This window comes from Raphanus sativus, chromosome 2, assembly GCF_000801105.2.
Source record: "Raphanus sativus cultivar WK10039 chromosome 2, ASM80110v3, whole genome shotgun sequence".
Lineage (NCBI taxonomy): Eukaryota > Viridiplantae > Streptophyta > Magnoliopsida > Brassicales > Brassicaceae > Raphanus > Raphanus sativus.
The window spans coordinates 24,696,038-24,712,787 of NC_079512.1; the positions used below are offsets into that span (position 1 = coordinate 24,696,038).

The 16,750-nt window shown below is 39.5% G+C and overlaps 6 protein-coding genes across 7 annotated transcripts; 2 read left to right on the forward strand and 4 right to left on the reverse strand.

Moving 5' to 3' along the window:
* Positions 1 to 484: 484 nt before the first annotated feature.
* Positions 485 to 1,713, reverse strand: LOC108841759 (chlorophyll a-b binding protein CP29.1, chloroplastic). The gene is made up of 2 exons (XM_018614521.2): positions 1,160 to 1,713; positions 485 to 932 (listed from the first exon to the last, which is right to left on the reverse strand). The coding sequence occupies exons 1-2, from the start codon at positions 1,661 to 1,663 to the stop codon at positions 573 to 575; spliced, it is 864 nt and encodes a 287-aa protein (XP_018470023.2). The 5' UTR covers positions 1,664 to 1,713; the 3' UTR covers positions 485 to 572.
* Positions 1,714 to 3,777: 2,064 nt separating this feature from the next.
* LOC108841755 (thylakoid ADP,ATP carrier protein, chloroplastic) lies at positions 3,778 to 6,117 on the reverse strand. The gene is made up of 9 exons (XM_057004246.1): positions 5,718 to 6,117; positions 5,285 to 5,353; positions 5,120 to 5,176; positions 4,950 to 5,033; positions 4,790 to 4,858; positions 4,580 to 4,692; positions 4,315 to 4,484; positions 4,157 to 4,235; positions 3,778 to 4,068 (listed from the first exon to the last, which is right to left on the reverse strand). The coding sequence occupies exons 1-9, from the start codon at positions 6,105 to 6,107 to the stop codon at positions 3,936 to 3,938; spliced, it is 1,164 nt and encodes a 387-aa protein (XP_056860226.1). The 5' UTR covers positions 6,108 to 6,117; the 3' UTR covers positions 3,778 to 3,935.
* Positions 6,118 to 6,286: 169 nt separating this feature from the next.
* Positions 6,287 to 10,344, reverse strand: LOC108817926 (anaphase-promoting complex subunit 2). Its single transcript, XM_018590753.2, has 14 exons — positions 9,962 to 10,344; positions 9,811 to 9,882; positions 9,521 to 9,734; positions 8,838 to 9,441; positions 8,336 to 8,761; positions 8,058 to 8,259; positions 7,870 to 7,972; positions 7,704 to 7,786; positions 7,495 to 7,614; positions 7,290 to 7,378; positions 7,114 to 7,195; positions 6,805 to 6,981; positions 6,640 to 6,708; positions 6,287 to 6,537 (listed from the first exon to the last, which is right to left on the reverse strand). The coding sequence occupies exons 1-14, from the start codon at positions 10,199 to 10,201 to the stop codon at positions 6,415 to 6,417; spliced, it is 2,604 nt and encodes an 867-aa protein (XP_018446255.2). The 5' UTR covers positions 10,202 to 10,344; the 3' UTR covers positions 6,287 to 6,414.
* Positions 10,345 to 11,127: 783 nt separating this feature from the next.
* LOC108843480 (protein N-terminal and lysine N-methyltransferase efm7) lies at positions 11,128 to 12,702 on the reverse strand. Of its 2 annotated transcripts, none has more exons than XM_018616691.2 (6): positions 12,449 to 12,702; positions 12,209 to 12,342; positions 11,996 to 12,141; positions 11,839 to 11,910; positions 11,643 to 11,753; positions 11,128 to 11,543 (listed from the first exon to the last, which is right to left on the reverse strand). In XM_018616691.2, exons 1-6 carry the CDS (start codon positions 12,566 to 12,568, stop codon positions 11,374 to 11,376), a joined length of 753 nt encoding a protein of 250 aa, XP_018472193.1. In that variant the 5' UTR covers positions 12,569 to 12,702; the 3' UTR covers positions 11,128 to 11,373. The 2 variants fall into 2 exon arrangements, with proteins under 2 accessions (XP_018472193.1, XP_018472192.1); XM_018616690.2 differs by having other exon boundaries at positions 11,128 to 11,546.
* An 83-nt stretch (positions 12,703 to 12,785) lies between these two features.
* Positions 12,786 to 14,623, forward strand: LOC108843481 (vesicle transport protein GOT1). The gene is made up of 7 exons (XM_018616692.2): positions 12,786 to 12,945; positions 13,379 to 13,452; positions 13,557 to 13,648; positions 13,736 to 13,816; positions 13,904 to 14,001; positions 14,091 to 14,172; positions 14,341 to 14,623. The coding sequence occupies exons 2-7, from the start codon at positions 13,419 to 13,421 to the stop codon at positions 14,377 to 14,379; spliced, it is 426 nt and encodes a 141-aa protein (XP_018472194.1). The 5' UTR covers positions 12,786 to 12,945; positions 13,379 to 13,418; the 3' UTR covers positions 14,380 to 14,623.
* A 131-nt stretch (positions 14,624 to 14,754) lies between these two features.
* On the forward strand, positions 14,755 to 16,164 carry LOC108843479 (uncharacterized protein At3g28850). Its single transcript, XM_018616688.2, has one exon. It carries the CDS (start codon positions 14,979 to 14,981, stop codon positions 15,984 to 15,986), a length of 1,008 nt encoding a protein of 335 aa, XP_018472190.2. The 5' UTR covers positions 14,755 to 14,978; the 3' UTR covers positions 15,987 to 16,164.
* The last annotated feature ends 586 nt before the right edge of the window (positions 16,165 to 16,750 follow it).

Genomic DNA, 16,750 nt, shown 5'->3' on the forward strand with positions numbered 1-16,750 from the left:
ACCACTAATAACAGAATGAAAATAGTGTTATCATTATTTTTATTTTTTTGACAGCTATAGTGTTATCATTAATTAATACAAATACGATCTAGGCACGAAATGATGGAAATTTTGTTATATCATTGGACGAGTTTGAATACATGTTCTCAATGATCTATAAAAGAGACACTGAGCACATGTTCAGTGGCATAATGAGCTAGGTCACTGCATCTCTAAAACCTTGTGGTGCATAATGAGCCTCAAAGATGTTCTTTCCAAGCGGGTTTGTGTAGTCCATGAGCCTTTCATCATTTGTGTAGATACTGCTGAATTTCATAAGCTAAGCGTCCCTCCCACACTCACAAAATTACTAGGTGATTCATCAGTTTCAATCTTGGTCAGCCATAGAAAATGACAATCAGGCCAATAATATTGTCATGGCCCAAACAGGTTATAAGACCACACAAACAAAAGCCCAAAACCAATTTTAAATGGCAAAACGCGATTCAGTCTCATAGCAGCTCTGTTTTATACTACTAGAACAAAGTTACATTACACGATAGAGATGATGATGAGAAAGGAGAAAATGATTTCTAAGAGGAGAAGGTATCGATGATGGTGGTGTGAAGCGGATCACTGAGGTGAGTAGCCCAATTGTTGAGTGGACCTTTACCAGTCGCAGCGGCTTGAACAGCGAAGCCCAAGAAGGCGACCATGGCAAGACGCGCGTGCTTGATCTCAGCTAACTGAAGCTGAGCCATCTTCTCAGGGTCAGACGCTAAACCAAGCGGGTCGAAGAATTTGCCTCCAGGGTACAAACGCTTCTCAGAGTCAAGCTCAGCGTTGCGCTGGAACTCAATGTAGCCGATCACCAACACCTCGATCCATATCAACGTCGAGATGGAGAAGGGTAGTGGCTGCCCCAAGTAGGACGATCCATCCACAAGCTCCACCTACAATATTTTTTGTTCTTACATTGAGAATATATCTCAACCGCAAATATTAAATTAAATAACTAATTTCAGCCAAAAAAAAAAACTAATTTATCAATATGTCAAAGCAAAAAATAAAAAACAAAAAAATAAAAAAATCAATAAGTCAACGCCTTACATTACTACAAGTATACTAACTCTACATGACTCATTTTCATATTATCGTATTTTTCCAGAGAAGCATTTACCTTTCCGGCGTCTTGCCAAGTGACGCCGGTGAGCCATTCGACGGAGAGAGCGCCGAGAGTGGCGAGCATGGCCCACCGTCCGTGAATCAGCTCGCATTCTCTGAACCTCTGGATTCCGAAGACCTCACTGTACGGCTGAAACGGCGTCGATTTGGGTGCAGCCTCTTCCGTGCGTGTTCCGATCACGTCTCCGGCTAAGTTCTTAGCCAGATTCTGGTCTAGCGAGTCTATGTCGAACTGGAGATACTCGGCCGGTTTACCTAAACCGAAAGGATCAAAACCGTAATCTCCAACAAGGGAACCGTCAAGCCACTCGGGAGACTTGGCGCCTGGGTACCAGAGAGGCCTGTCGGAAGTCACGGTAGTCTTGGTCTTCTTGGGAGCCGCCTTCTTTTTCCCGAACCCAAACCTGGCTGTGATTCTACCCGAACCGGAGTGGATATCGGGAACCACGCGGGTACCCATGATGGACGAAGCAGCGGCGGCGGTGGGAGTTGCGGCCATCTTAGCGTTTTCGTGATTTCAGGAGGTAGAGGTAACTTCTGTCTTGTTAAAAAATCTCTGCTGCAATTAACTTATAAGATAGGAGTGGGATAATCTTGGAGAGACGATCGTGACCGTTGGATCAGTTGACAAATCCATCTGACGGTGCAAAACACTATCTACCTTATCTTTATTGAATCCTACGTTATCTTTTGTGATGTTTCGAAATAGATGAGCTTTACTCTGATTGGCTGCATTTAAACTCTTGTTGGATTTTATAAAGCCACGTGGTAACTATGACACTTGTTCCCCGCTTTTTGTAATGATTTGCTGATACTAGTCGACCGGCCTGTGGTTTGCAACCTAACCAATCGGTCCATGAAATCGGTCCATTCCTGAACCAATATATTTTGTAACAGAGAAAACACTAGCTGTTGTCCAAAAAAAATACTAGCTAAAAGCAGGAGGAGAGAGGAAGGTATTTGTTCCCCAGCGAGAGAGAGTGCGATAAAAAGAAAGCCGCCGCGTTAGGGTTTTCCTTGGCCGGTGATTCGTCGCCGTGTCTATGGGATGACCCGTTTTCTTGTTCCTTTTCTTATGTTTTGTCTGTGTTTCCTCTGGCTTGTATTTCTGGTGATAGTTGTTGGCGACTGCGCGAAAAGGGGATTAGATCTGGTCAGAAGCTTCGAGCAGATTGAAGCAGAGAGTCTCAAATCGGACTTCGCAAGCGTCGATCTCGTCAGATCTACGGTTTGTGGAGGTAGATTTATGGTTACCGGCTGTTTTTAGAGCGTGTCTTGTTGGTTCGTTTGGCCTTACTGTGGTTCTGAGGCGCATAATCGGCGCGGGGTGTACTCGTTCAGAGGTCAATGGCAAGTTCTTAGTTGGATCTGGAGGGAGTGAGTGGAGAGGAAGCGTGTTGAAGACATGTGTAACCTTTCCCCAAAGTTCAATGGCGGGTTTATTTGGCTTTGGAGGGGGTGGTGGGGCTCAGGCGCAAATAAGATACAATCGACAGCTACGGTTATCCTGATCTATCTTGCCGGTTTCGTTTCTCTCTCTGGCTGGGTTTGAGTCTTGTCTAAGGTAGTTAGTTGTTGGTCTAGTCTTTGTTTGTGAAATCTTTGTTTATTAGTTTAAGTAGTTCTTATGTGGTTTTGTTTCCGGGATTGCATCTGTGCAATCGCCGGCTTATGGCTCCGAAATTTATCTCTTTAAATCGTCGGCTCTAGAAGTGGTGATAGTTGTTGTAACATGTCTTTTGGCGTTCAAAGTTTGAAATCAATAAAACCACAGATGACAAAAAAAAAAAAGCAGGAGGAGAAAAACTATACTATTTATATATCAAAAGAAAAGTTAAATAACCTTTGTACGTATCTCTTTCATACATTATTTTTCAGATCGGTTGTTATAATTTAACTAATCAGTATTTTTTACTTTTTAATTTATTTTGCTCAATTTCTTAAAAGAAAAATAAACCATAAACCAACATATATAATTTGTCAAACAATCCAAACATATATAATTTGTCAAACAATCCAAACAATATTATTTATAAAAATATACCATACAACTAATATGTATTGCCGAATTCATATAATAGTAAAAAATAATAATGATCGACATTTGACATTTAAATTAATTTGTTCAAATATTTTATATGTTTTGAAAAGGTCAAATTTCTAAAATATCACTTTTTAAATTTTTGTCACAAAAATAGCACTCAAAAAATAAAATGACCAAAATAGCACATTTTTGTTTTGAAAATTTTAATATTTTTTTTTATTTTTAAAAATTTGAACACATTCCTAAAACTCCACCCCTTAACTCTAAACCCTAAATCTTAAATTAATTAACCCAAGTGTTATAAATACATATTTACCCTTCGATAAAATTTATTTTGGTCATTTTTTTTTTGTGAGTCTATTTTTGTGACAAAAACTTGGTTTGGTGATATTTTGTCTTTCTCTCTTTTTGAAAAATTAAATTTTACAATCATTTTATATCATTTTTAAAAAATTAATAATAAAAATTAATGTTGTCCATCCCCATTCCCCAACAAGCTTTGCTTCAGCCAAAGGAACACACTAGCCTTGTTTTAAAAGCTTTGTTCCATGTTCTCTTTCAAGTACTACTGAACGTAAAGCCGGGAGACAACCCAACTTTAATTACCAAAACATATGAACTGTGACATACACTCTATGGGCTTAATTAATGCCTTCAAATTCAAAAATACACACAGCAAAAGAAGATGTTAGGAGGATCAAAGGGAGATTCAAACTTAACAGCGACTTTACTTTTCTTTATCGATTGAGTTAGGAGGAGGAGTTGCTGATTTCTTGCGATTATCATCGACGATTCTTTGGAATTCCGTCTCACTTGCGGCAATGAGTTTCTTAACAATGTCGAATGTTGTAAGCTTTATACTTAAAAACAACAACATGAAAGAAGATGAGAAAGCTGGCTTCATCACAAGTATATCTATAGATAGATAGATATACGAAATAAATTTACCTGCTGTTTGGAATGCTTTTAAGGGCATTGGGGACAAATCCACGGTACAAGCCAATAACTCCTCCACGCTCAACGATGCCTATAGAACGGTTAAGGACAAACCGGTCAGGTCAGTCTTACCTTTCTTGAAAGCTGATAAGGATGTTGTATTCTTTTACCTGAGAAGGCGTCAAATACTGATTTATAAAGAGTACCCTTCAATTGCATCTGTCTTCTAATGGTATCCAAGGGATAGCATGTACCCGTAGAAATAGCAGCAACCACCGCTGCTGTTATCAAAGATGATTGTGTCTTCTTTTGATACTTCTCTGGCAAAGATTTCTTTACCCTGCATGCATGCGGAGTGTCAATAATGTAAAAAAACCAATTGACTGAAACATTTTCAGGTGTGGTAAAGGACTTAACTGTTAGCAGCAGACTTACAGATCAAAGACGCAGAAGTTGATGGCAATGTAAGGAGCTATACTTAAAAGCGAAGGACCCAGACCGTTATAAAATGATGCAAGTCCTTCCTCCCTCAGTATGTTCAAGGCAACCTACATTTGACTATGTTGCGTTTTTTTTTTCCTTTCTTAATTTAAGGGAGTTTATGGAGCTTTAAGAGTTTTGGTCTATAAATGGCAATGAAAATACCTGGGACATGGTCCGATACCCCGGTTCAACAGCTAACCTTAACCTCAGCACATCTAAAGGATATGTAATCTGCAATAAGAACATAAATAAGATTCTTAAAGGTATTTAAAAAAGAAAAAAATCGTGAGACTAGATGAAGTAGATAAACAACAGTAGTTACCAGGGTAGAGGTCATGCCAGCACAAGCACCAGCCCCAAGCATGCCAAGACCAGACAATTGGCCATCTTTTCCGCTGAAGAGTTTCTGAATAAATCATTTAAAAAATGATGAGATGGTTCTGAAATTTTTGAAATGAAAAGCAGAAACAGATGTGACAAAGGATCAAAAACCTTGTATGTTTCATATGCAAATAACTGGATCGCTCTATAAGGTATGATCCTTATCACCTGGAACAAACATAAAGGCCAAATAAAAGATTATAAGCAGTTAAACTCCTCTAAATTTACCCACAACTTTTACATACATGTATATGTAAAGAGATAGTGAGCGTGTACCTGAGGTAGGTTTCCTTTCCAATAACCTTTAACACCTTCTTCTCTTCCAATTAGCATAATTGCCTGTGGTTATATGTAAAACTCCAAATCATATATACATATAAAAAGAACAAGTCAACAATGAGTGTACTTTTACAGTAAGAAGAACCAATCCTTGCATGAAATTTTAGAATATTATATTGAAAGCCTGAGTTACAAAAAAAAAAAAATTTAGAATATTATATATACCATGTGTCTATAACAATAATAATAGTTTAAATAAGTAGTCAATTAAATAGATTGTAAATTTGTAAGAACCAATAAGTATAACTGTATTCCTGTAACAAGAAGACAATCACATTACTCAAAAAAAAAAAAGAGAACTAGTGTTAAACGACGGCGTACTGCTGTGCTCACCAATAAACTATTATTTAAAACAAGGCAAAACACGTACCTGCATGAGGAGCTTTATACGATCAAGCGGTGCCGTCACTGACTTTGCGGCGGCTCCGGCGAATGCTCCTGCGAAAAACAGAGCAGGGTCTTTCGGTACGAAAGACAAAAGAGCGACGGGGTTTTTCAATAGCTGAGCCAGTGTAGGCGCGAATACGTCGTCATCTCCCTTCTTAATCACCACAGAAACGGACGCAAATGCTCCATCAGATTCCCTCCCTTCTCTCCTAACAGCTACCGATAAGGACGCGAAATTGCTCAAAACGCCACCGCTTCTTATGTTCCCTCTCCCGCGATTCCATGACGAAGGTTCGTCGGTGAGAGCGAAGTCAGAGGTCCTGAGCGTAGGGAGAGTACGAAATTTAAGTAGTGATATCTCTTCTTCTCCCATGTCGTCTCACTTTCAAGATTTCCCAACTTCAAGGATTGCACGCAAGTGGAGGAGAGTCCTAATGTATAAATTGTCTCCAGTGCCAAGTGTCAAGAGTACTTAATGGGGTCCACAAAGTGAATCCACTCAAATTAGTGGGCTCGCTTGGGCCTTCTTCGAACATCTCATTAAGGTTACAGTTTCCTTCCAAACTGAATCTCAAATTTGAATATATTACTACATGCTTTGTTGTTAACAAACAAAAAAAGAGAGGACAAAACTAGTTCCTGTCGGTCAATAACACAAATGTACCAAGCGGTCGTTGAAACTACTTTTTTAGTAAATACATTCCATCTCTAAACTCTAGTTTCTCTTCAGATACCAACCCTGATAGAAAGCTCTGTAGCTGTTGCAGTGACTTGTCGTACGACGGATCCGCTACACAGAACATCTACACCACCAAACACAAAACATGTTCATCATACAATATCAAAGACAACAGCCTCGCAAAAGATAGTGTGGTTACTTTTATATGCCCCTTTGGTTGTGTTACCTTTAGAGTGTTATGGATTCGCTCTAGTGCCATGCTTCCAAAATTTGTGAGCATTCCCATGATGAATTTCTGATTTAAAAAACATATTTATTTCATAAATACTTTTAAGATTTTATCGCAAATGAAAAGATTAAATAGAATATGAAGGTTTCATCATAAACATACCTCGTATATGGTCATTTCTTTGCGAAGCTGGTCTTCCACAGAGGCGATCGATCTTTCACTCTCTTCATCACCTCCCAAAAGCTCCTCGCTTTCGTTTTTCCCGGAATCACTTATGGACTCAACAAGCGTGTACATATTCCCATTTGACTCTCTTCCTCTTGTCTCTCTCAAAACTCCCTAAAAATGTCCAGGATAATACTTTACAAGTTTACCTCTTCCTTTCTCCAAAATTTTTTTTTTTTTTTTTTTTGAACAAATCCTTTCTCCAAAATGAATGCTTTTTTTTCTTATCAAACTATGGGTGGGTACCTTGCTTATCCACAAGTTTACTCTTCTGTTTAATACATCAATGGGTATCCCAGTGGCTGCAGCAAGATCTACAGAGTTCCAACTGAAAAAACAAAAAAAAAACTTACATAATTTCAGTAACTTTGGCAGAGAGAGAACAATCCATAATGATTGGACTCTTGTAGAGTTAAGTTTACCTTTTCTTTTCTTGAAACTGCATGATAATGGCTGCATGTGTGGGTGAGACTGTAAACTCCATTGCCCTGTCTTCAAATTGCAACTCCAACTGAGTTCAACCAAGCCATTTCAAAGAGAGAGAGGAATTAAATTTTGTCAGTATCTGCTTTCTCCGGTACTCCAAACAAAACATGTATCATATTGTATCTAAACAACAAAGGCTACCTTGACAGTGCCAAGATTTTTCTTCCAGAGTAGTTTACGAGGGGTCTTGATCTCATGATACCGATTGGCATAATCTGAAAGCAGCTTGTCTATAGGTCCAGGTAACACCAGTGGCTCGTCCTGAAATTCCTCCTCCAATTCAGTGAATGGAAGCAATCACAATAGTCTACACCCTTTCATAAAATGGATGCAAAATCATAAGGAAGAACCTGAATCGGCGGCCAGAAGTTTGTTGAAAGTATCGTCGAGGTAAGAATATCAACAGACAGCTCACTCTCTCCTAACTCAGTGCCTAAACAACAAGGGATGGACACAGATAAGATTCAGCCAGGAATCTATGTAAATAACATTGAGAAGAGTTCAGAAAAATCTAACCAGTTTGAGATGCCTTTTTAATGTTAGTGTTCACTCTCTTAGAATCAATCAAGTCGTTCAGCATTATCTCACATCTTTGCATACTGGCTTCTCCAAAATGTATCTATTGATGGCATAATAAGAGAAAGGTAAAAAACAAATCCAACACTGTAGAAATAAGTTAGAGTAAAAAAGAAAAAGGAGATTGCCTTGAGAAGTTCGACAGTGCGTATCTCAGTGTCGATGTCATAATCAGTCTTGTTGAGAAGCTTCTCAGCGAGCATAACACGATATTCATTAACTAGTTGCTCTTTAGATCCAATTATATCAACAAGCATTCCCAGTATGTCTACCTTCCTCTGACTAAGGCTACCTTTTAGAGGATCAGCCTCAACAGGATCTGGTTCCCAACTGAGGCACAAAAGCAGATTACGATAAGTCCAAATCCAATGCAAAAAGATGATAAAAACAAAAGAAAAAAAGATACCGAGAAGCATTGATCCAGGCTTGCTTATCATCAGTGTGAAAATCATCATCGAAACCAACATTCTCTTGACTCTCTTCATCCCTCATCAACTCTTCAAGAAGACTATCCCCAGGGTTCCCGGAACCATTTGCATTCCCTCCTCCTCCGCCGCTTCCATCCGTAAGCATAGTGACAATACATTTAATGGTATCTTTCCTTCCACGCAAATAGTCTCTGATCGGCTCACCCACTGCTTCCAGAAACACACCAGCCGGGTCTATTGCTCTGAGGGCTTTGATGGTCGACACGTACTGATGCAATATATCATTGGTTGAGGCACCCGCAGTGAGCAGACGATATTTCAGCGAAGAGATAAAAGACTCTACTAGCTTAGAATGCTGTCCAGTGTATTCAAGACACTGTTTCAAGTCTTCAATAGCAGGAGAACTGTTGCATCAAACCCAAATTTTCCACATCAGAGATGCAATATTTAAAAGAGAAATATAAACTACTAATCAAATACCTCTCAGGATAGTCGACGATTATCTCAAACAGTTTGGCTATTCTTAAATCTTGAAGTGTCTCATACGCAAAATACTCAAGCCGTAGCTTCCACCTAACGATTCCTTCGGAAGGAGTCACCACTTTGGAGAAGCTTGGAGATGGACAAGAAGCCAGAGGGGACGTGAGGCCAGAGGGTGTGGTAGTAGTAGTACCGTATCTTACGGAATCACCAAGATAAGAAAGAAGCGCATTAAGGAACTGAAGAGGGACTGTCTGAATCCATTCTTTGATTGATCCCAAAACAGAAGTCCTGTAATCATCACCAGCCAGATCATGCACTTTGGCCTTGAGAAGGAGGAAGATGGCAGAAGCGTAGGCGTTTTCAGCCATGGAAGTGAAACCAATGCTTCTAAGGTTACGGACCACTTTGCCGATGTTCTTCACCAGATCGTCGTGTCTTGAAAAGCCTTGATCAACATCCATTTCCCCGTTTTTAGATCTCAGCTTATCGTCCAGATCCATGCCATCGCTCTCGAGCTGTTGGGCGTCGTCGTCATCATCTTCGTTGTTCATGATTGCGCTTAGCTCCTCCAGCTTTTCCTTAAAATACCAGTGGAGTATTTCTGAAAGGACATAATAAAGAGAGTAAGTGGCAAAGATTATATATAGAACAAACTCCGAGAAATCAAAATCAGAATTTACCAGGGAAGTGATGAGGAAGAGTGGTCATCAAAGTTGAAGACAGCATTGACTGGAATCTGGAAAAAAGCTCAACTCTTTCGGAATCTGAAGACTGTTCTTCAAAGGAATGCAAAGCATGAACAAGTGTGGAGAGACACTTCTCAAGAAACTGCTTCTCTATAGAGATTTCTTCCAAAGCCCCACACAAGGCTTGGTGAATCTCTTCTCCGTAGTCCTGCAGAAAAGTATATGTAAGCTTTATGAATCGAACAAAGGAAGCAAGCAAAGCAAGCGTTGTGAGAAAAACTTACAGAATGTTGGTTATGGCGAAAATTATCAAAATGAAGCCAAAAAGTGGATGCACCGCCCTTGTCAAAAGCTTGCTGAAAAGTTAAGAATATTTTTCTAACTCAAGAAGAAAGCTGAAGCACTATTCACAAGGAAGGAAGGAAGGGAGTGTACCTGGAGAGATGAGAGGAAGTGGTCACGAACAAGAGAAGCAAGGCCGTACTTGCAGAGAGTAGAAACATGAGACACCAGCTCTTTCTCCTCGACTACTGAGGAATCTCCGGCAATGAGAGACTCCACTGTGGTGAAAAGGCCACTGTAGCTTTCTGTGATTTCCTCAATCGCATCGTCCGATAGAGTTTCTAGAATCCCTAAATTACACTCGGATGATGATGATGAGCCTAAAAGTTCCATCTCTTTCCAAGCTCCTCGCACCTTCCTAAAACCCTAATTTTATATCCCCTCCCGTGGTTGGAAATTTTCAATTTAGATCGAGTTTCAGATAACGCTCTTCCACTCCACTTCAGTTGACAAAACCTTTCTTACGGAACTTTTAAGAGGTTTACACTTGTGTTTTTGTCAGGCCTCCACAAAAGAACCGGAGAACTAGAATCGAACCAAAATGTCTAAAATCGAAATCACATCTAAACCTTAAACCTTCAAATACTCGAATGATATCTGTTTTTCTATATTTCTAATAACCGAATTGAACAGAAATCCAAGTGAAAATCGAGATATCCAAATATATAAAATAGTAATTATATAATGTATATAATATAACTAAATATATAAATCTAATTTAAAAAACTCCTATTAAAAGTATTTGAAAATATTTGAAAAATCCTAAATTATTATAATATATTCAAACTAGATGAAAGTATTCCAAACTAATAGAAATATTCAGATATTTTCATCTTAAATATACATAATAATCCATAATATTTAAATTTTATCCAAATTATCTCAATTATTTGATATTTTATCTAAAATATTCGATATTTATTCCAAACTATTTGAACTACTCAAAATAACCAAATCAGAATCGAATAAAATTTTTTTTTGTCCATGTATTTTCTGATTTCTAGTTTTATTATCCGAACCAAATCCAAGTAATCCGAAACTACTCGAACTGAACCACTGAGCCAAAAATAGGTATGAATCTTCTAGGCTCTTAGCCGAACTACTGGGTAAATACTCGATACTCGAAATGCAACATACACGAGATACTTTGTGTCGATCCTTCTCTCTTTTTTTTTTTTGAACAAATGTGTCGATCCTTCTTAAAATCATGATGATTCATACAATATACACTTTGCAATGTTTATGCATAGGATAAGAGATTTGGATCAAGAAAGGAGCTGTGATCATAATAGAACGTTTGTTAAAAATTCAATCTACACGGGAAGCGACGCAAACTGATGAAATGACCCCTACCACAACAGTATCTCATTTCACCTTTAACTTTGACCCAAAAAAGAAAAGAGACGCAAATCCAAATAAGCGGCAAGAGTAACACACTAATTTCAGAGGCGAACAATCTGCGGAAGGAGACCCGACTCATAAGGAGTAGTATAGTAACGTATTCTTCAGAGGTTGGTTTCTGTAAGGCTGATGCAATAAACTCGGTTTCCAAGATGCTTCACCTCGAATCCAGCTTCTTGGCAACCACTAAAGAATAAAGACTCGTCCTCTTTCCCAATCCGTCTTCTCCAACTCATTAAGAACACCGGCCACGGTAGCATATCAGACTCTGCTCCTACTGTTAAAAATAGAGAGTAATGATCAGACTTTTTTTTGGTGTGCGTTGTGATAACAAAGAGAGAAGAAAAAGGGGAGTTGTGAAAACGATACTGACCATTTGGCTTGCACTCTGATGGACTAACGGCATTGGTGGTGGTGTCTTTAGGTTTGTAGGACTTAAGGAGAAAAGAGAGAGACTTAATCAAGTTTGGGTACTGTTTCACATCTGCAACAAATTGAAAAAAAAATATGAGGAGCATGAACATGTTTTCAGATAAACAAAAAAAAACAAGGAAAATAAAAAGAAATACATAGAAGGATATCACTGGCAATGATCAAATCCCAATCTGGTACTGAGGTTGGAAATTCATCTCCCCATGTATCTGTCATTATAATAGAAAGAAGAATGTCAAAAATGACAAGACAAACAAAAAAAAAGAATGGTGTGGGTTCACTTCGAAAACTGACGGTTGATATGGGGGAGAGAAGGGGTGATGTTGTTTGCAGTACAGTTATGAGCAATGTTGTCTTGAATCTCCTGGTCATCGTAGTCTGAGGTAGTTATGTCTAGATTAAACTCCTTCTTAAGGAAAATAGCTAGAGCACCCGTGCCGCTGACCAAAAACGAAAGAACTCTCAGTTTTAGACTAATCAATAAAGAGGAGGGGGAAGTAGAAGTACCTTCCAATCTCGAGACAACGGCGGTTACGGATGAGATGGGGACGTTGGACTAACCAATCAGCAAAGGCGAAGGAACCAGGCCAGAGCAAGTTTGCATTCAGCTGGTGGAAACCGAATTCCCGGATATTCAATTCCTGTTTCCAAACACATTCTATCACCATTGACTGAAACTATATTTGTTTTTCAGAGAGAGCCTAAATATCACTAAACCGGGAATCAAAAGGAGGAGAGGGAGCGTACCATTCCAGGAAACTGGTGATTCCTATCAACGAAGCTCTGGCTCGTCTCCGTCGTCTCTCCATCCGAGGAGTCATCGTCGGCGGCGAAGAGAGAGGAAGGCGAGAAGAGAGCTATATCCATTGGGGGCAGAGCAGTCGTAGGGTTTCTCGGTGGTGGTGGTTCAATTTTGAAATTGAAATTGGATTTGGATTAAAAGGGGATTTGGTTTTGATTTCTTGGCTTTGGCTCTCTCGAAAACCAGACTGGACCGAAGACAGTGTGCGACTGGAGTTTTTGCGTATTATATGCAGAATTACTCATACACCCTCTACTATAAAATCATAACTACGAGAATACCGTCGCTGATGACAGATGAGCTTGGGGGTGTTATAGTAATTTCGGTAGTTTCTAATATATAATTTTTTTTCCTCAGGGGGGTGCTTTTCCGGTAACGAGATCGGTGAGACCTCTTTCTCTATCTTCTCTCTCTCTCTGCGTCCAATTCGTCTTCGAATCAGGTTTCCTTCTCTCTTCGCCTGATCTGCTATTGATCCCAACTTAAAAAATTCGCCTGGTTGGAACATCTCTGCGTGCTTAGGTCTTATCCTTCTCTCTACTTCTAGATCTGTGAATTGCTACGATCCTTTTTTGATTTCGTTCCGTTAATGATCTTCAATTTCTGCATTTTTATTTTAGAAATCTTAACATTATAATCGGTGCTATAGACAGTATTAGTTGAACCTCTTTACTCCGTCTATTGTTTGTGTGTGTGTGCACTATTTTCGATTGAACAATCAACCTGGCTATCTTCGTTTGATTCTGTAAAGCGGACGTTATTAATGTTTCGGACCCCTTTATGTAAAATCAGAGTCTTGGCCAATCCATGGGCACATTTGTAAACCCTAATGGCCCTACTTTTGCCTGAGTTTCAGTCTTTTTTTCATGTGGCAGCGATAGGTTGAAGAAAGAAGCAAGCAGAGCAGGCCACAAAATGATGATGTCCTTCGAGATGAATGACCGGAAAAGTATGTCTACATTTGCTATGTTACTTAGAGAGCAAGAGTTGATCATTCAATGTCTTATGCTGCCCCCTTTTTTTTGTCAATTTAATCGTTTTGTTGTGCAACAGAAATTGGGTTAGGGCTGACAGCATTTGGGGTTTTCTTCTCCTTTCTGGGAATCATGTTTGTCTTCGATAAGGGCTTACTTGCCATGGGAAATGTAAGTTCCCTGCTATTCTTGCTTCTTTTCCCCAACTGTTACTGAGCACTCAGTTTTTTTCTTTTTTTCTGCTGCGTTTTTTTTCAGATTCTTTTCATCTCTGGGGTTAGTCTTACCATTGGCCTCAAGTCTACCATGCAGTTTTTCACCAAGCGTCAGAACTATAAGGTTTCTATTTCTCGCTTATCCGAGTTAGTTAGTTAGAGTATTTTCTGGTTGTTTTCTCTTTAACTATGTGTGTTTTCCTCCACTCAGGGAACCATATCTTTTGGGACCGGCTTCTTCTTTGTTGTCCTCGGGTGGCCTATCCTTGGAATGATGTTAGAGACCTATGGCTTTTTTGTTCTCTTCAGGTCTCGTTTGTTTACTTCTTCTTATATTCTTTCTTACTGGTGTTTTGCATAGACAGAGTTTTTTACTAACAATGTTTTGCATATTGCAGCGGCTTCTGGCCAACCTTGGCTGTTTTCGTACAAAAGATACCTGTTCTCGGTTGGATCATTCAGCTACCATATATCAGATCCGTATGTTTCCCAATTATTTGCAAAAAAAAAATAGAAAACTTATTCAACTGTTTCGGATGATCTTGAGTTAGTTCTAGGCTTAGTGTTTTCCTAAGTTTCTATCAGTTCTGTTGCATATTCCGCTTATTATATTGATTAATGTTTTGTTGATTGGCTTTGATGCAACAGTTCTTTGACAAGTACAGGGGCAAGCGTGTGCCCGTCTAGTCAACTCGAGGGACAAACGATTAAAAGTGTTTGGAAGAAAGAAGAGGTTTGGATGTTATGCTTGTAGAGAAGTAGTAAAACCCCGTAGGAGAAAGAAAAATACTAGAGCGTGGAGCAGCAAAAGATATGACTTGAAAGCTGTGTGTTTCTTCTGTCTGTGTACTAACTCAGTGACTTGAACAACCTCTTTGGTGGGTTTGTAATCATTTTGGTTTTGAAGAGCTTTTAGGGGTTTTTTTTTATTCTTTCTCAATTCGTTTTTGCATACATAACAACAAAAATGTCCACCACACTGATGAGATTGATATATTAGGGGAAGAGGCCCTCTTTGAAAGTTGCGGTTAAATCAGATACCAACGTGGCCCTTTCCATGTGGTTTGTAACACAAAGTCTCAGTGCACCTAACCGTACTGTATCCGTCTCTTTCGTTTTGTTTTCCCCCGAAAAAAAAGTAGCGACCGTCTTTTCTAGCCGTTAAGGATTAAAATTGAATCATTATTATCATCATCACTCTGCTTCTTCTTCTTCACTTTTTTTTCTTTTTAACCTATTTTGTCGATCTTATCACCAGCGATAGTTAACAGATCTCATCCCAGGAGATGAAGTCGTCGAGGATGAAGTTCGCAAAGAAGCTGAAATCGATCAGAGCTGCGGGGGAGTATCTGAATCAGGATCGGATTCTGCAGGTCCTTTCAGCTGCCGATGAGTTTATTCCGAAGATATCTAATCCTATTCCCCAGATCACATCAGCTTCTATCTGGAAAGCCCCTCAGAGACTTGAACACGTGGAAAACGAGGAGAGTAAAGAAGAAGAAGCAGCAGCGTCTGGAAACGAGGAGAATATCCTTCCACCGGTTAACAAGATTCCGAGAGATAGTAAACCGGCGGTTACTTGCGGATCTGATAAAAGAGGTATGGGGTGTGGATTTAGAAGACCTGAGTTGAATTCGACCACGCTTTTCGATCCGAAGCTGCTCGAAGCGTTCGAATTAGCTGTGGGGTGCTTCAGGAGAATCAACGATTTATCCACAGAACCCAATCTCCACGATGATGATGAAGAAGACGACAACATTATCCTCTTTCCCTCCGATGAACAGGACGATGATAGAGGTGAAGAAGAGCCGTTATTGGGATTCGAGGAACGGTGTCCACCTGGAGGAGAAGAGTCAGTTGTATTCTACACAACAACTCTCAGGGGAATCAGGAAGACGTTCGACGACTGCAACATGATCCGCTTCCTGCTCGACAGCTTTAAAGTCAAGTACTACGAGAGGGACGTGTCGATGCACGTGCGCTACAGGGAGGAGCTTCGGAGGGTTTCAGGGGAGGTTGTTTTGCCTCCGGTGCTGTTCGTGAAGGGAAGGTGCATCGGGGGAGCTCAGAGGGTGTTGGGTCTGCACGAGCAAGGTAAGTTCAGGGGTTTGTTTGATGGGGTTCCAGTCGTCGCTGGAGATAATACACCTTGCGGGAGGTGCGATGGGTTTAGGTTTTTGGTGTGTGATGGATGCAGAGGTAGCCGACGGATTGTCTCTAGCGATGGGTCTAGGGTTCAGTGTTTGTTGTGTAACGAGAATGGGTTGGTTGTGTGCCTTGATTGTTGCTCCTAGATACTGTTTCTTTGTTGTGTGTATATTTGGTTTCATCTTTTATTGATTTGATTCTTTTTAAAGTGGATTCTTTAGTTATTATACTATGATTTGTTCTAGTACTAATCTTCAGCTACCATTTGCCATTGTATTATTATCGAGACCGAGTTCAAGAAAGGAATTAATGAAATTTTTGAAAGCCTGTTATAAAAATAAAAAAGGAGTCAAGTATTGTTTTGGACTTTATGTAATTGGTCATTATTGCTTTCAGTCAAGTAGTCACAGGACCAAGTTGGCAGTGTTGGGCCACAGGGTCGAGTGAGTGGAAATATCTACTGATTGCAAACGAGAGGCGGCCCTTCCTTTTCATCCCCAGCCGCCTGTTTGTTTATTTTTCTATTATCGCAAGCAGCTATTTCTCTGATATTTATAATTTTTTTTCAATTACAAGGTTACAGAAATATAAATGGTTTACTTGGCTACCGATTGTTCAAGCAAAGAAGTTTAAAGATGTTGTGAAGAAAAGATGCTCTCCATCAATATTTTTAAAAGCGTGCAAGTCATTTTCTGTCAATTTTCCTCCTCCTCTCGTTGTCTTTTTATGCAACAGTTAATGGGGACTAGAGCTGCAGTCGTGGTTTCTACGAGGTCCAGTTACATTTCTTGGTGACAGATGATTTTCTCCTGTAATATAAATGCATTTGTAAAACTAAATTATAACTAACTACATTGTACCAGTTTAGTTATCTTTTATTGGATGATAAGTCGCTATGTTGATCCAAATC

Coding starts and splice junctions, on each gene's coding strand:
- LOC108843481 (XM_018616692.2), top strand. CDS start 13,419: ATGATGATGTCCTTCGAGATGAATGACCGGAAAA. Junction 13,649..13,735: donor GCTTACTTGCCATGGGAAAT/GTAAGTTCCCTG, acceptor GTTTTTTTTCAG/ATTCTTTTCATCTCTGGGGT. Junction 14,002..14,090: donor GGCTTTTTTGTTCTCTTCAG/GTCTCGTTTGTT, acceptor TGCATATTGCAG/CGGCTTCTGGCCAACCTTGG.
- LOC108843480 (XM_018616690.2), bottom strand. CDS start 12,568: ATGGATATAGCTCTCTTCTCGCCTTCCTCTCTCTTCGCCGCCGACGAT. Junction 12,343..12,448: donor ATCACCAGTTTCCTGGAATG/GTACGCTCCCTC, acceptor GTTTGGAAACAG/GAATTGAATATCCGGGAATT. Junction 11,547..11,642: donor ATCAGAGTGCAAGCCAAATG/GTCAGTATCGTT, acceptor TATTTTTAACAG/TAGGAGCAGAGTCTGATATG.
- LOC108817926 (XM_018590753.2), bottom strand. CDS start 10,201: ATGGAACTTTTAGGCTCATCATCATCATCCGAGTGTAATTTAGGGATT. Junction 9,883..9,961: donor ACTTCCTCTCATCTCTCCAG/GTACACTCCCTT, acceptor TTAACTTTTCAG/CAAGCTTTTGACAAGGGCGG. Junction 6,982..7,113: donor TAAACTTGTGGATAAGCAAG/GTACCCACCCAT, acceptor GGACATTTTTAG/GGAGTTTTGAGAGAGACAAG.
- LOC108841759 (XM_018614521.2), bottom strand. CDS start 1,663: ATGGCCGCAACTCCCACCGCCGCCGCTGCTTCGTCCATCATGGGTACC. Junction 933..1,159: donor CTTGGCAAGACGCCGGAAAG/GTAAATGCTTCT, acceptor AAAATATTGTAG/GTGGAGCTTGTGGATGGATC.
- LOC108843479 (XM_018616688.2), top strand. CDS start 14,979: ATGAAGTCGTCGAGGATGAAGTTCGCAAAGAAGCTGAAATCGATCAGA.
- LOC108841755 (XM_057004246.1), bottom strand. CDS start 6,107: ATGGGAGAAGAAGAGATATCACTACTTAAATTTCGTACTCTCCCTACG. Junction 5,354..5,717: donor GTATAAAGCTCCTCATGCAG/GTACGTGTTTTG, acceptor TTTTACATATAA/CCACAGGCAATTATGCTAAT. Junction 5,034..5,119: donor TTGCATATGAAACATACAAG/GTTTTTGATCCT, acceptor TGATTTATTCAG/AAACTCTTCAGCGGAAAAGA.